This window comes from Sinocyclocheilus grahami, unplaced genomic scaffold (assembly GCF_001515645.1).
Source record: "Sinocyclocheilus grahami isolate Dianchi unplaced genomic scaffold, SAMN03320097.WGS_v1.1 scaffold176.1, whole genome shotgun sequence".
NCBI lineage: Eukaryota > Metazoa > Chordata > Actinopteri > Cypriniformes > Cyprinidae > Sinocyclocheilus > Sinocyclocheilus grahami.
Window position 1 is genome coordinate 2860489 of NW_015505355.1, and position 17424 is coordinate 2877912.

The 17424-nt window shown below is 35.8% G+C and overlaps 1 protein-coding gene across 1 annotated transcript in view; it reads right to left on the reverse strand.

The window, feature by feature from the left end:
- Positions 1-17424, reverse strand: part of LOC107593846 (low-density lipoprotein receptor-related protein 8-like) — a 109365-nt gene that overhangs the window by 41051 nt on the left and 50890 nt on the right. The window contains exon 4 of the mRNA XM_016283725.1: positions 8407-8529. Coding sequence (XP_016139211.1) covers positions 8407-8529 — 123 coding nt within the window. The remainder of the gene's footprint in view (positions 1-8406; positions 8530-17424) is intronic.

Below are 17424 nucleotides of genomic sequence, written 5' to 3' on the forward strand. Positions count from 1 at the left end.
ATATATATATATATATATATATATATATACACTATATATATATATATATATACAGTATATATATATATATATATATATAGATTGGCAGATATTTCGTTCAGTTAGTGTTAAGTATACCATTCACAAAATACACAGTTTCCATTTTCTCTGACTTGATGTTATTTTATGTTATTATTGATTCATGACTAAAAGTCTGTGGACTTTACTTCAGCATTACTTAAATATGTTAAATAAGTCATACCTCAAACAGTAACTTTGAAGCACTCACAACCAGAAAAGTTCAATGTTTTATGGCAATTTTTGGATAGTTTCTGATAAATGTATAAAAACACACAGATCCTCCATAGTGGATGTATCAACTCAAAAATTGGGCCCTGACCACACGAACGTGGTTATTTTGAAAACCGCAGCTTTTTCTACGCGGTCTGGCTGTTCGTCCACACGCAAACGCAGCACCAGTTCACTGAAACCGAACATTTTTGAAAACGCCTGCCAGGGTGAATATTTTCAAAAACTCTGGTTGCAGTGTATTCGTGTAGACCGGAGTTTTTGGCTTGTGACGTCGGAGCCTGCGCTGTTATCTCCGCCTACTGGAAACTTTTTCAGGCTTCTGATTGGCCAACATGGCTTTACGGTTGAGATTATATCGCCACCTGTTGGTTTGGCATGCTCTTGACAGTGCTTCATAGCATGCGTTTGCGTTTTCATGTGGACGGAGATTTTTTTTTAAACGGAAGAAGGAAAACTCCGTTTATAAAAATACCCGTGTACGTGTGGACATGGCCTTAGAAATGAGCAAAAGCTTGTCTGAGAAAATAGTGAACACCTCCAATGGTCGAGGAAGGGATTATTAAAGTGTGTAATTTCCTTTAAGCCTCTTTATATGAAAGCGTCTGCCAATAACATTAATGTTGAATCAAATTACTGCACACATAATAGGAAAACAGATCAATCAAAGACTGAAATAACAAACACATATTGGATGCTAGTAAAGAATTTTTTTAGCCTCACTCTATGGCACTACAGGTCAAAACAACAGGAAATTAAACTAATGCAGTACTGAGTAACATATGCGTTCACTGAGTGCTTTGTGCTAGTGCATTGAGACATATCCTGTCTGAGTATCATCGCAGTGGATTCAAGTTATGAGGCCTTCAGCGGTGGATAAGAAGGGAAGCTAGAGAAAGCGTCAATTTCCACAGCTTCTTAAAAGTAGGGCAGCAGGATTCACAGCGAGAAAGGCAGGAAATCAATTATCATCAGGGCCCAGGTGAAATATCATTTCGAGCCAGGGCTCCGGTTCTCCTGGCTCGATACTGTGACATTGGCACGGATGTACTGATCAAGAGTCTGAGCGGTAAGAGATTGTCTGGACTCTCGGTTTATAGCTTGATGAAAACAGAAGCATGATTACCTCTATAGAAGGAAAGAGTGCTGCCAGGACTTGTGCGGTTGATGAGGACGGCTGAATAAAACGCTGACTGATAGAAATCATTTGGAAAACATACAACCATCCAAAATGACTGCTTGTAGAAGATGCATTATGATTAATTAGGCTTTGTGTTTGTGTTCTTTTAACAGCCATGAATTATCATCCCCCCAGAGTGAAAAATGGTTGGAGGGTGTTTCATTTGCTCTTAATAGGGCAATTAACATTTGATTTATATCTTGTGAGATTGCACAAGTTTTTAATGTTTCAGATGGGCTGACAATAGTGATAAGAAATTCGGATCATTTTACCGACTCTGACCTTTGAGTCTCGTTCAGCAAAATGAATGAATCTTTTTTCGAGTCATTTCATTCATTTTAGCAAAATATAATATAAAAATGTTACGTGTTACTTCCCTAATACGTCTACTACTTACACAAACGTTGATCACACTACAAACAATACAAAACTGCTATAATAATTACTATTAATTAATTGTTTACCTGGGTCTTCAGTCTATGATTAGCTCACCTCACCTCTTATCTGACAAGTCTTCGGGCTTGAGTCGTTCGTTCATCACGTGACAGCCCCATACACTTTAACCAATGCAGTCTGAGCCGGAAAGAGAATTGATTAGTTCATCTCTCGAGTCTTTCGAATCGTTCGTTCTTTTGTCATGTGACGTGACAGATAGAGAAATTAGTTCATTTACAAGCTTCCTTACAAACGGGTGCATAGTTATTATTATTATCATCATTATTATAATTATTATTTACTCTTACAGTTACGTGATGCGTTTCTGGTCTCAAATTGTAGCTTTTTACTTCTTACAGTTTATAAATGTGTGAATTTCTGTCATTATGGTTCTTTTCCATAACACTGAATGTTATAACAAAGGTAATAAAGAGTTGGTTATTATTATTAAGTCTCTTGCTGGCTCAGACTGCATAGGTTAAGCTTATGGGGCTGTCACGTGATGAATGAACGACTCAAACCCGAAGACTCGAGAGATTAACTAATCAATTCTCTTTCCGGCTCAGACTGCATTGGTTAAACTTATGGGGCTGTCACGTGATGAACGAATGACTGGAAAAACCCGAAGACTCGAAAACAGGTGAACTACTTGACTAATTCCAGTACAGAACCTATAGGATGTTGCGCATGCGCGACTGAACGAATCACTCCCGAGACGACTCGTTCTTCCCGAGTCACATTAAAGACTGACATCAGAATGAACGAATCGTTCAAGAATGACCCAACACTAGCTGACAAGATAACAAAATGATCTGGAACACTAGTTTAGGTTTCAATTTATTATATGAATTAAACCCAATCCATGGCACATTTTCAAGTTAATTATAAAAGCAAAGTATATTTAAATGGCCTTTCTGTAAAGCATTTTAAAATTACAAATGGCCATGCTGACACATTCATGCATTTTCAGCTAGTTTGTCTTTAATCCTCAGAGTGTGTCAACAGATGTGACCTGCAGGTTAATTACAATGAACAAATGTAGACTAGTAATGAGGAAATATTTGTCCTTTAAAAGGACCAGATCATAATCAGAAATGAACAAGACAACAAATTAAATAAAACACAGACAGATAGGAAACATTAAATGATGTGAACTAAAGATAACCCAAGAAAATGCTCACTGGAAAAGTATTATTATTCAATGTTTAAGTAAAATAAACTATGATTACATGACTCCTGGAAAGGCTGTTTAAATAAAGGATTGACTGTAATCATTATTTAAATATTTAAAAAAAAATTGTAGGTAGGTTCAGACAGACTTTTGATTTTTCATAAAAATATAATATAATATAATAGTTATTTTAGATATATTACAGATTAGATTTTTGTTAGACAGATTAGACATGTTATTGATAGTTAAACAAAAAGCAATATTTAACAGTTTTTATTCATCTCTATTAATGTTATTTAATAAAAATGCAGCTGTTCATTCTTAGTTTATGTTAGTTCAGCTCTATTAAATAATATTAAAGGGGTCATATGATGTTGCTAAAAAAACATTATTTTGTGTATTTGGTGTAATGAAATGTGTTCATACGGTTTAAGGTTCAAAAAACACATTATTTTCCACATACTGTACATTATTGTTTCTCCTCTATGCCCCGCCTTTCTGAAACGCGTAGATTTTTACAAAGCTCATCATTCTGAACAGCGAGGTGTGCTCTGATTGGCCAGCTATCCAGTGTATTGTAATTGGCCAAATACCTCAAGCGTGTGACGGAAATGTTAAGCGCTTAACATATTGTGATGCTGTGTCCCGGAGCGACGAGACAACACCAATAAAATCCATTACAAACGAGGCATTTGTTGCATCCAGTGGGGACATAATTACTGATTATAATGACTTGTACTGTCTTTTTACGTGTTGCGTTGCATATCGTGCCGCGTAAACATGAAACCATGTTGTGATCAGAGAAACGACAAACTACAAATGCTACTCTACACTGCTCAAAACTCGTGTTTGAATCATCAGTGTCAAATTTTTTAAATATAAAAAACTTACTTACAGCCTGTGAGTCAGAAGCACCAGACTGTCCTTGCAAAGTTGGAACTGCCCCACTTTATAGAAACAGCCTTTGTGTGTAGACGGCATTGTAGGCTACTTTCCCAGGTTCAGGAAACAAGTCCTCCGTAAAATGCGTTGCACACATCTGAATATTTGGGTTGAAGTGTTCTGGAACAGTGTTGTAAATACAACTTAACCACTGTTGTTCTAGTCATGTCCTCTTTTGGAAGACCAAACAAAGTAGTTTTGCTTTCACAACGAAACACACAGCGGCTTCACGACATGGCGGCGGCGGCAACAATACTACAGCGAGAATAAAAGTTATGCCTTCTTTCTTTGTGTGAACATTTGGGCAGTGTAATGCAAATCTTCCCACACAGTGACGTAGACATGTGGGGGCGTGTTTAAACGAGGCATTCTAGGGGGGCGTGGCAGAGTCGTAACTTTGATAAAGAATATCTCTTTGGGTTTGAGACTTTAGTCTTTGCAACTTTATGGATCTTATCTATTCATGAACAGCTTGTAACACTCCAAAGAGAAAGGAAAACTTGAAATCGCATCATATGACCCCTTTAACAGACAACTTTTAATTTTAATAATATATTAGCAAATGCTGAAATTAACATGAATGTTTTAGATGTGTTTTTCATTGTTAGTTCATGTTAACTAATGTAGTTAACTAATGTTAACAAATGGAACCTTATTGTAAAGTGTTGCCACATTTTCTATAGTAATATTTATAATAACTTGAAAAGTAAATTTTATTTAGTAATTTTATTCATTGTATTATTATTATTATTGTTATTATTATTATTATTATGTGGGAGTAGCTCAAAATTATCATATTTTAGCACCTGCAAGACTATCCTTTATTTTAAAAGCCAGAATTGAAAGAGAGAGAGACTAAACGGAGGGAGTGTGCGATGCCATTAATGTGAGACTGACAATGGAGAGATACTATTATAAAGAGCAATCCCGCTTTGTGCTAGTGCATTGAGACATATCCTGTCTGAGTATCATCGCAGTGGATTCAAGTTATGAGGCCTTCAGCGGTGGATAAGAAGGGAAGCTAGAGAAAGCGTCAATTTCCACAGCTTCTTAAAAGTAGGGCAGCAGGATTCACAGCGGGAGTCTGGGAGGACGTCTGATTGGCTGAGGTAAAACAACCGTGTTTAATAAGCAGGGCTCAAGCACCTCCCACCAGAAGTGTTGAAATATTCAATGATCATGACACATGAGCATGAGCCCTGCCACTAACATCAATACCCAAGAGTCTAGACAATTTATCAAGGAAACCTTGGGCGAGGATGTCAAGGACATGCTCTGCTACTCCTTAAGAATAATCACTTGGTACCACAGCCTTCAGCATTCAGTTTAAGCTTACTATACAGTAGCTGAAGACTTTCTGGATACCTAACCCACACTTAAAAATAATAATTGAGTATTAATTTAAATCATTACACAAATAATCTTTTTTATTTCTTAAAATTTGTACAATGTCACTGCCTTCTCAAGTATTACCACATTAACAATGAACACCATCCACTAACCAGACTTCTTAAATCTATTCTGAAGAGTTTCTATCATTTTACCAATAACACTAGTTTAGGGACCAATTCTCACTATTAACTATTTGCTTATTAGCACGCATATTACTGGCATATTTGCTGTTTATTAGTACTTATTAATGGCTTTTTCTGCATGATCATATTTTTTAACTTAACAACTACCTTATTAATAATTAATAAGCAGCAAATTATGAGTTTATTGACGCAAAAGTCATGGTTAATAGTTAGTTAATAGTGAGAATTGGTCTACAAAGTAAAGTGTGACTATTGTACCATTTAAACCTCTTTACAAACAAACAACAACCTGAAATTTAGCTTTTCTTTTACTTTTCTTTTAAATAAATGTCACATGGTTTGATATATTGTTTTATAATGCAATGATATTCATATATTTTAATTGTAAATACAAGATAAACAGGAATCATTTGACATTTACTGACCAACACAAACAACTATGGCTGCACGATTATGACAAATTATAATTGTTATTACTTCCAATGAAACTGATCACAATTATTTTGATCAATAGAATTATAATTTTAAAAAGTAGCATTTGTATAACTAGATACACATTCAAAGTAAGCTGAGAACTATTTAGCAGCATGATAACCAAAACTGTTATTGAAATGCTGAATAAATTATGCTGAATGCAAGCAACACTGCAGCACTCAAGATAATAATCACTGAAGCTGTCACTGCAAGTTCACACAGTTTGACGTGACTGTTTTGAGTCCTGAAGTTCATTGTGAGTTCACTCCCTGAGTTTCTCACAAACACTCCTGTTACAATAAATGAAGCTGTCCATGCTGCAGAATTAATCTCTTATTCACTGTCTGTGCCTTAAAGAATTTATATGAACGCTGCAGGTTTGTCGCACCGCTCTCTTGCAGTGATATCTAGTGAATCCAAAATACTCTCAAATTACATTTGATGCTTTGTTTTGGGGTTTCAAGGGATATTTACACATATTTAACCATCTGGAGCTGTTCATTTTGGGGTCACACTTTTGCTGTTCATCAGTCAAAACAGACTATTTATTTACCTATAAAATAATAAATTATGAAATTATTTTTATTATTCAAATGAATGCAGTATTTAAGTTACAAATAGAGCAAAAGTATTTAAAATCTAATGAATACAGGCAGATTAATGCTATCTGGTGGAAAGAAAATCATCTATAATACCATTACATACAGCCCTATATAAAGGGCTGTGTGTTTCTTGTTGCTGAGAACAATGTTTTCAGACATAATTTAGTTGTATTAGGTATTTTATTTGGATATATATTTAGACATGATCAAAGACAAAATCAACAAATGTTAAGTGTCAGTTTTTGCATTATTATAGTCAAACCTGAACATGGAAAAGGGATTTTGTTACCCATAATCTAATTCAAACATAAAATGCTTGATCAGAGCTTGATCTATATGGCTCTAATCTGATCTAACCACTTAGTTGAGTCTCCTATTCAATTCATTTTTGGTATTTCCTATTAAATTCCTATGGCAGTCATTTTTGACCATGAACAGTACAAGTGTGACTCTTTTTTAAAGACCATTTAGCATTTGATGACCATGATTTGATAAGTTTAACAAAAGTCAGCAAGTTTTGTGCCATTCCGATGAAGTAAAATACTTAAAAAATCAATCACTAATGTCTAGCACCAAAGAGTTAATGGTGAAGAATACAGTTTCTGCACTAACATTGTAACCTAGCAGAATTACAATAATAACACATATTTTCAAAAACCTTACATTCATAACGCCCTTACATTTATTCTTATCCTTACAATATCTTACTATTTTATCTGGGGTTTGACAGTAAAGAGCTAACATGGGTGGCAAAAATATAAATTTAGATGATTTATTCTCTTCCAGGGCAGTCCGCCACCATTCACGAGAGTACCACGTAGATGTAGAACATGCATGCACTGCACCTTGTTTACAAGCAGAGGAATGCACTCGCATGTGACACTGTCACACAGGACACGTTTTACCTGCTCAATATATTATAATGATTTTTATGTATATTTGAGTTTTAATAGGTTTTCATGTTGTCTTAGCCATTTTATTCCTCTTTTAACCATTTTAATGTGTGTATGTCTTTAAGTGACTCTGGGTCTGCCCGTCATGTGACTCATCACATTTGGGGCTAGAAACACACTGGATTTCTTATGGACTGTTTTATAGTATGGTGCAAATGGACTCCATGTTTTTAACAGCCCAAGTTATTCTAGTTTTATTGTGTTGTTTTAAGTTCCCTGTGAATATTGTAAATACACATTTGATTTTCACTTTTAAATTGTTGTCTGACTCATCTTTTTAAACACTCCCAAGATCTCACACAGTATAATCTGACCCCATTTTAACAATTGTAAATTCGACCAATAGGGCCGAACGATACACTCAGGTGCCATGGTACTCTTGTGAACTGCGGCAGACGGACCCGAAAGAGAAGAATTGTTGAATAAAGTCATTATTTTTGTGTTCTTTGCAGGGTCAGAAAGCTCTTGGATTTCATCAAAAAATATCTTTATTTGTGTTCCATTACACACCAGAGTAGACCTAAATTAAATGCTGTAATCGACACTTAATTGTAATTATCTAGTACTACAATTGTCCAATCAACACGTAATTGTCCAGTACTAGAGAGTTTCAATAAAAGACAGAATACACATGTAATAAGACAACAGTATGCTCAGGAAAAAAAACATTCACTACATCTCTCTTTCCTCTTTGTGCCTTTTAGAGCCACAACTGAAGCAGGTCCACAGCATCAGGGTGAAACTAAGTTCAAACTATCACCTCAGCCTTGAACAAAACTCCCTGCGGAGAATCAAACACAGTCTGAGGGAAAGAGAGCCGACTCACCGGCTGCACAGTCTGCTTCATCTTCACCATTTTCGCAGTCTCTTTCCCCGTCACACCGCCAGGACAGCGACACACACTTCCCTCCGCAGTCAAACTTCTTTGGTGGACACGTCTGTTTGACTGCTGTGGAACAGAAAGAAATGTTTGAACAGGTTAGAGTGAAACATGAGTAAACCGACTGGCATCGAATCATTTTGTTGATCTCACTACGTTCCTCAGATCTGTGCTGCCTGTCATAAAGAGAAATGTGAGATCGCAAATGTGATCTAAACATGCGTGGCACCTCTAATTTTCAGCATGTTTTTGCTTTTTGAAGTCCATTTATACTCCCGGGAGCTTTTCTGGCTGCAGATGCACATCAGAATGAGAAAGTTGGGGCATTACTGACTTATAGTAGTGTAAGTACTCATTAGACAATTTTATGACAGAATGACAGGTTTCCATCCATAATTGTTGATGTGTGACACAAATCATGGTGTTAAAGCTTGGGTAGGTGACTTCAGATAGGCTAGCAAAAGCAAGCTAGCTTTGAAAGCATAAGATCCCACCCTCTCTGCAAAATCAGTCTCCAAAGCCACGCCTCTTCCAAAACACATGATCGCGCACAGGCAAACCAGAGACTAACAGCGACACGATGAGAGACGGCATCAATGCTGTCAGATCACCTCATGTCTCATTCACCGGTGAGAAAACATTACAGTACAAAGCGCATAATATTACAATAATAACCCCTTCCATTCTCACTCGGTCTGCAATAGCGTAATGGAATGCTCTGATGATGTATTATGTCTGCGTGAACAGGGTGCATGGAGGTATGCAAATACATACATTGACAAGCAAGTAGGACAGTCTATCATAGTCAATGGACCGAGGAATAGGATTGGACGATCAATTTATGGTCCTACACCTTCCACAGATTATATAAACACATTTAGACCACTTAACTTGGTGATTGCTATCAGGATGTGAAGAGACTTTCAACCAGCATAACAAAAAACGCCTTTAATATCATATTGCATTTCACATGCAGCTTTTACAGTCGAACACACAGTAGACTTGGTTCACAATTGATTCCAGTTGTTGGAAGTTATAATGTAGCTACGCCAAGCGACAACTTTCCGGTCTCTCTCGTGAAACCAACACGGAAGTGACTAAAACTGCAATTCATCGACTGGCCGCTAGAGGTTGGCTCCAAAAGGGAGTCAGTCCCATAGACTCCCCATGTTAAAATGCCCAACTTTACAGCAGAAAAAAATATGTTTACAGCCTGGTACAAAAAGTGGTTTTGGTCGATATAGCTAATTTTGCCCTTCATGACAACTGTGAGGGGGGTGAATTTTTTTATAACTCATCCGTTTAAATTATATTAAGCCTTAAAGGGTTAGTTCACCCAAAAATGAAAATTAGGCTGCGTTTTACTCACCCCCGAGGCATCCTAGGTGTTTATGACTTTCTTCTTTCAGACGAATCCAGTCAGAGTTATATAAAAAATTGTCTTTGATCTTTCAAGCTGTTTAATGCCACTCAGCGGGTGTTGCATTGCTTCAGTCCAAAAGAACTTAAATAAAAATCGCTCATCCATAAAAAAAGTGTATGTAAGTTTAATCCTGTCATCCAAATGAGATCCTAATTAATTAATGCCAGATAAAACACTGCTATGATTGTAACAAAAATTATTATACCTTATAGTTATATATTGTTATTGTTATATTAAAAAAGAGAGATATTTAACTTGGGATCTGATCACAAAAAAAAACCACTTAATTGCTAAAACAGTTAATGGGATACACAAAAATGAATATTGTCCTCCTATACTCACCCTAATCTTGTTTCAAACCTGTGTGGCAAAAAAGAAAATAACAGAAGGTGAGTAAATGATGATAGTATTGTAATTTTTGATTGAACTATCCCTTTAAGTGAGAGTAAATGGGGTCAGGCGGTAGATCAGAGGGTCTGTGGCCCCCGTTTTAGCAGCTCTGTCCCCCTCTTTCTTTCACAGTCATGGCCAATCTGCTCCATTTGGCAGGCTGTCTGTTGATATTAGATCACAGTTTGAGAGGTATCAGAAATGTAGGCATAAATAAATCATCTCTGGCAGTCAATGAGTCTGCCGGGGCTGTTTGACTGGCCTTATATCATGAAAGAATTCAAAATGGCTCAACAAGTTATACCAATTAGCCTGGCCAAGGACATGCTGTATAAACTTTCCAGAATCGGGGAGAAAGTGCAGCTTCGTTTAGGCTGTCAGTTTTCTCAATTTTCTCTCGAGTGAATTTATTATTCATCGCTGGATCTGTTTCATCATTTAGATGAGTGATACATATCAAATGAGATGTGATTTCTATTACTGCAGTACTTGTTGAACCCTCAGTATCATTCATCAAGCAAAATAGCTGTCATTTATTTTCCTGACTTTATTATTTTACTGAATGCTTGCCTGGCTATGAAATAATGAGAACAAACAGTGTCACTTCATAACACTTCAATGACAACCAAAATGCTTTTTTTTGGGGGGGGGGGGGAATCTGCATTGCAGTAATGCAGTGTTTGAGTGTGCAGGTTGGAGGGTGTGTGTCTGTATAAAGGCATAGAAGATGCTTATACAGCAAGAGGAAGTGAATTAATGAATGTTTTATTGACTAATTAGAGTATGAATGCACAAAGAGCAAAAGACATAGATCAATGAAGCATTAATGATTTTTAATATAAACAATTTGAATGCTTTAGAGACTCATAATCCACCAAGAAAGGATAGACTAATAGTGAAAGCGTCAACAGGACATGATCAATCTGGAGCTCTGTTCCAGAAACTCTAAGCTGTCTTGCCGTCTACAGCCTATGTATCTATCTGACATGGAACCTCATAACAGATTTAGGGGCAGTTCACACAAAACACATTTTTCCATTCCAATGCACTACTTTTCTACAGTATTTCTATGAGAACACACACTAGACGGATGTGTATGACTGTTGCATTTGCATCTCAGACCTTTTGCAGTGTCTCACACATGAGCGCCACATTTTTAAGACAAATTAAAAGAATTTCAACTTTTACACACAATTTTATCAATGTCAGTAGGTCCAATCAGAACAGTGGTCCAATCAAAAGACTCCGGAGGCGGGGCAAGCGTTGTGAGCTTTTGTTTATAGCAGCAAGTTAGCGTGCACTGTAGAAAATGATCGTGATTTTAACATTAAAAAACTGAAAATGCTACAGTAAAACATGTTAAATGGTTAACGGTAAGTTCCCCTACTATATACGGTGAAAAACTGTAATAGAACTTTTATGTAATTTTATGGTAAAATACCGTTTCATGGAAAGTGGGAAAAAAAAAAAGTATAATTTACAGTGAAAAACCATAAATTGACGTTCGCTTACACGGAACATGTTTTGTCCCCCAATACACTACTTTTCCATAATTTTTCTATGTAAATACACGCTAGATGAACGTTTATGACCGTTGTGCTTGCATCTTTTGCAGCATCTCGCACATGAATACAGTGTTTTGTCAAGTTAAAAGAATTTACATTTTTACATGCAGAAATAGTGTTATAAATGTACATATATTTTTTAAAAATGAAAATATAAAAAAACTTAATGACAATGCTAATGACCAGTGAAACGTGTCACCAGAGATTGTGTAATTAGAATGTCACTTGCTAAGCTTTATAAAAATATGCAGCACACAAATATTTGTTAAAAGGAATTAGATGGAAGTACTTTTAATCAACATTTTACAATATCAGTATTGTTATTGTTAACTAAAAGTATGATTAAACATGATTAAAAAGATTTATTTTGTTAATTGAAATAAAGCTGAAAGAAAAGAAAATATAAATATTAGATTAAAAACTTAAAAATGATAAATGTTGCCTTCTAGGTTAAAGTACTAAAATACTAAAACTGAAATAATAATTCAAGCTTATTAAAGCCAAAAATAAATATGAAAACTAGTTAAAAATAGCAAAAGCATAACAAAATGAATAAAACTTAGATTAAAATTAAAATGAAAACTGAAAATATTAAAATAAAAACAAATATTAGGAATATTAATAAATCCTATAGTAATGCATAAAAAATATTAAAACAACACTGTGAAGTACATATATTACTGATCAGTTTTCTGACACATCATCTTGCACTCATCCTCACATCGTCCCAAACTTTCTTCTGCAGTCTGATGGCATCTCTCATTTTAGGGTCTATCCATTTAATATAATCAATTTTAACTTATTGAAACATTCTCAGAGCATTTACAGCTTGAAACTTCTTACAGTAGCTCAGCTGTTAACAACATATTGTTATTTAGGAACACAAGAAGAAATAAACAGAATAAAGAGAGTCACATGAGAGTCAGTATATGATGACAGAATATTCATTAAAGCAGATTAATAGTACTGTCAAGATGAAGTTGAGATAACTGGAAAAGTGGGAAAAGGTGAAAGAAGGAGAGTGAGTGAGAAAGCATGTTCGGAACAAATGATAACAAGGTCAGAGGAGCTTTCTCCGCTCCCATGTGACTACACACCCGTGCTGTATATGCAGTGAGGTGTGAGGTGAGAGAGCGCGGTGTTGTGAAAAGGTCGCGATGAACTCAGAGGAGACATCTGGCTTTGCCGATGGCTATTTGATGAGGAGCTTCTTAATTTCACTTCACTGAAATCAGCAGAGTCAAAAATCACTGTTAATCTCTAAACACATTAAATTGATCACACTTCATCAAGTCATTTCTGTTGTCAGGGGTGCTGCCATATGGAAATAGAGCACAGGAATATCATGTGCTGGTGTTGTGCATTAATGCAGTCACCTTTAACTTAAAGCTGCAGTGTGTCACTTTTAAGCCGCAAGCAACACCGGAGAGAATAACAAACTATATATTGGCTCAACCAATGACCAGAGATTAAGGCATGAATATGTGTTTTCTACAACACAATGCCTTTAACCCTCAGGTGCTCTTTGTCATTTTTGACAAAAAAAAATGTCGTTCTGGTTTTTTATAATTTTTTTACTACATCAGAATCGTATGAAACTTGGTAAAGATCATGACACTTGCTATGTGAACACCAAAAATAATTATGGACATGATTCAAAAAGGTTAAATGGTCCTGAATAAAAAAAATTAAAAAACGTACACTTGTACTCCTCACAGTCAAAAGTGACTGCACTGGTGGAAATGTTTGGTACTGCACCCAATCAAAACTGGAAACTAATTTTTTGACATATCAACCTCAAATTGTTTCGATTTATGGATTTGATTTTCATGCAATTTTAGAGTAAAAAATGTTTGGGGAAATACATATTTCATATAGAATTTCAAAATAATATTTTGTGGATTTTTCATAACAATAAACTCTATAACATTTTTGTAAATTTTTGCTTTTTTTAAACTTTGTTCACTTAAGCAATAGTCTGTTAAAGTTTCTTCTTTAACAAGAAACTAAACTTAAAGGGTTAGTTCACCCAAAAAATTTCTGAAAATTACCCAAAAATTCTGTCATTAATTACTCACCCTCATGTCATTCCAAACCCGTAAGACCTTCGTTCATCTTCGGAACACAAATTAAATAATATATTTTTGATGAATTCCGAGAGCTCTCTGACTCTCCCATAGACAGCAAGGATATTACCACGATCAGTGCACAGAAACATAGCAAGGACATCGTTAAAATAGTCCATGTCACATCAGGGGTTCAACCGTAATTTTACGAAGCTACGGGAATACTTTTTGTGCGCAAAGAAAACAATAATAACATAATTTATTCAACAATTCTACTCCCCGAGTTACCATCTTACAATTTTGGAGAGTACCCCAGAACGTAATCAACGTAATCAGAAAGGGTCAGAGAGCTCTCCAATTTCATAAAAAATATCTTAATTTGTGTTCCGAAGATGAACCATGGTCTTACAGGTTTAGAACGACATGAGGGTGAATAATTAATGACAGAATTTTTGGGTGAACTAACCCTTTAAGTCTGTGCTCCAAAATTCAAGATTTACAACAGTTTCAGTTGCAAAATTCCATTTTCAGATCTATGCTCAAAAAGTGGTTAACAGGTAATAAATGGATTATAACTACTTCATAAATAATTTAGCACCATAAAATCCCCTAAAAATACAAAATAGCACACTGTAAAAAAAATCCAACTTTCGAAAAGTTCTACTAACCAATGTAAAATAGTAGCCTGAACAAAGAATTTTTAGTAGGAGAAGACTTCTTTAATTTTTTGTGTGAACTGAACAAAAATACTCTAAACATGTCGCTAGCAAAAGTTGTTTTGTTTACCTTACTTAGATACTCAAGTATTTGTTCACAGCGTATCCAAATGTTCTCCCAACTTTTCAAATTGCATCTGAACAAACAATTTTACAGTGAACAATATTGCACAAGTTCCCAGCATGCATTGCAGCTTGATTTTATGTTAATTATTATTAAAATATTATAATTGTTTAAAATTTTACTGCTGCTGCTGCTGTTGTCACTGTCAGTTAGCTGTCATGTGGGTCAGAGTTCATATTTTTACTGATTTAAAATTTGTTGATTCTCACCATGGTTGAGAATCGTGTGCTGAGGTACTGTATATGTGCATCTCATTGCATCTTGTTTAATACATATGTCTATCAGCATAAATGTTTGCCATACTACCCATATTATGTAGAAGGCTTTGAAAATAAACAAAAATCTAAAAGAAAGAGGATTGTTAAAAAAGATTAGCATTGCTAAATATTAACAAATCTTTGGTTGCTCTGACAGATCTTTTAACACTCAGTAGACTGACATTTATTCATTAGATGAACTAAAGTTTTTAAGTTGTCGGTTGCTAGTTGAGTTAACTTAAGTTGACTGCGATAGGTTGCCTTATTTTTTTGAGTTAGGTCAACCTTTTATTTTACAGTGCACATAAAAAACATTATCAAACTAAAATATATTAAATTTGAATTGAAATCGTATATAAAATTATATTTTTAAGAATATTTCAACTGTTTTCTGTCGATACAATGAAAGTGGGGTGCAAATGTACACTACCATTAAAAAATTTGGGGTCAGTAAGAATATTTTTGTTTTAAGAAATTAATATTTTTATTCAGTAAGGATGCATTTAATTGATCAAAAATAGCAGCTAGGACATTTATAATGTTCCAAATTATTTCAAACGAATGCTCTTCTTTAGAACTTTTGCTTTTGATCAAAGAATCCTGAAAACAAATACAGTATATCCCAGTTTCCAACAGAAAAGGAATAAATTACATTTCAAAATATATTCATATAGAAAACAGTTATTTTAGTTTGTTATAATATTCCACAATATTGCTGTTTTTACTGTATTTTCAAAACAAATAAATGGGCAAAATAATGAGGGTGGGTAAATGATGGCATCTCTCATTTTTGTGTCAACTATCCTTTAATGCAATCAACTTAAACTAAACATTTGCAGAGCGTTAGTATAGCTTAAATCTTGTTACAGTAGCTGCGTTATTAACTACATATTGTTATAGAGGAACAAACTAGGTCAATTCTAGATGTGGGCCAAATTAAAGAAACAGAAAGCTAAAAAATTTAATTATTTAAGCGCTGTTTTATTTCAGCTGCCATTGTAGTTCTCTTCATAGACAGATCAGGGAACTAGTAATAATCATTTGATTCTAACTGGGTAATGTTACAGCCGGATAGACGATATACTGAAGAAAAAGATTTGATGTACTAGTCCAGCAGTGATTTAATAAACATATTGGACAGCATATGGCAGTCAATTACATAAAGTGGGGCAGCAAAACCCTGGTTGTGCTGTATTTTGACTGTAGAGATCACAAACATTCTCAGCTTTCAGTCGCTAATGCTTTCCCTATGACAGAGGGTTTGACTGTTTTTCCTTTAAAAAGCCGTTAAATCAGCTTTTATAATTCCTGTGCATTTCCTTGCAATAGGAAGATGTGCTGAACATGGATGCATCATTAATTATTAAATAAGACATCCAGAACAGCGCTCCTGCAGTAGTGCTCACTAATGTGAGAGCACAAGGTTACTCAAGCATGAAAACTGTGTGACAGACAGAAAAGAGCGTGTGTGTGTGTGTGTGTGTGTGTGTGTGCGCGTGTGTATTATAGAAATGTCATACTGTACCTTTGGGTTTATGTGTATGTGTGTGAAGCTTTTATAGCCATCATAATGGAAGATGAGCATCAGATTCAGTGATCTAACTTAGGTGGACAGATCAGAAAAAGTAATTAAAATTAATTTAATTCAAGATTCCAACTAGTAAAAAATTAGAGGAGTCAATTTAAATTGTATTTAGTGTGTAAAGATAACGTGATAAATTAATGTAATTAATCATGACCAGTGAATACATTTTATTATAAGGTAATTGTCTTGCCCTATAGACATTCACCCAGCACACATTCATTCTGTCACGACTGCCTACTGTGGCGGAGACGAGGAGACGAAGGAGCGCGGAGACGAAGAGAATTAACATGAAACAGACCTTTATTTATCCAAATAAAGCACATACAGACAGGAACTCACGAGTAGGGCAAGGGTTGACGTTCAATACAGGACAAAGACAGACTGCACAGACTCGAACTTAAATACACAGGGAAACGAGGATGATAACTAGACACCTGGAACACATTGGAAACAATTAGGACAGGAACAGGAAGGACCAAATATGGGCATGGAAACACAAAACAGAGTCTGACATAACTCCCCCCTCCCGGTAGGCGTGTCCCGCGCCGTAATATATCCACCGGGGAGGGAGGGGTGGACGCCCGGGAGGCTGGTACAGGACGGAGACACGAGAGGCCTCCAGGGCGGATCAGGGAGCTCGAGGAGCCATGGCGGATCAGGAGACTCAGGAGGCCATGGCGGATCCTCCGTGGCCTTAGCTGGCTCGGCCATGGGGATATGGCCCCCCCAAAACATTTTCTTGGGGAAAACTAGGAATCCTGGGGGGGCGCTCTGGAGGGGATTCAGGGACTGGAGCCCTCCTTGGGCTAAGCACAGGGACAGGAGCCTTCTCTGGGCT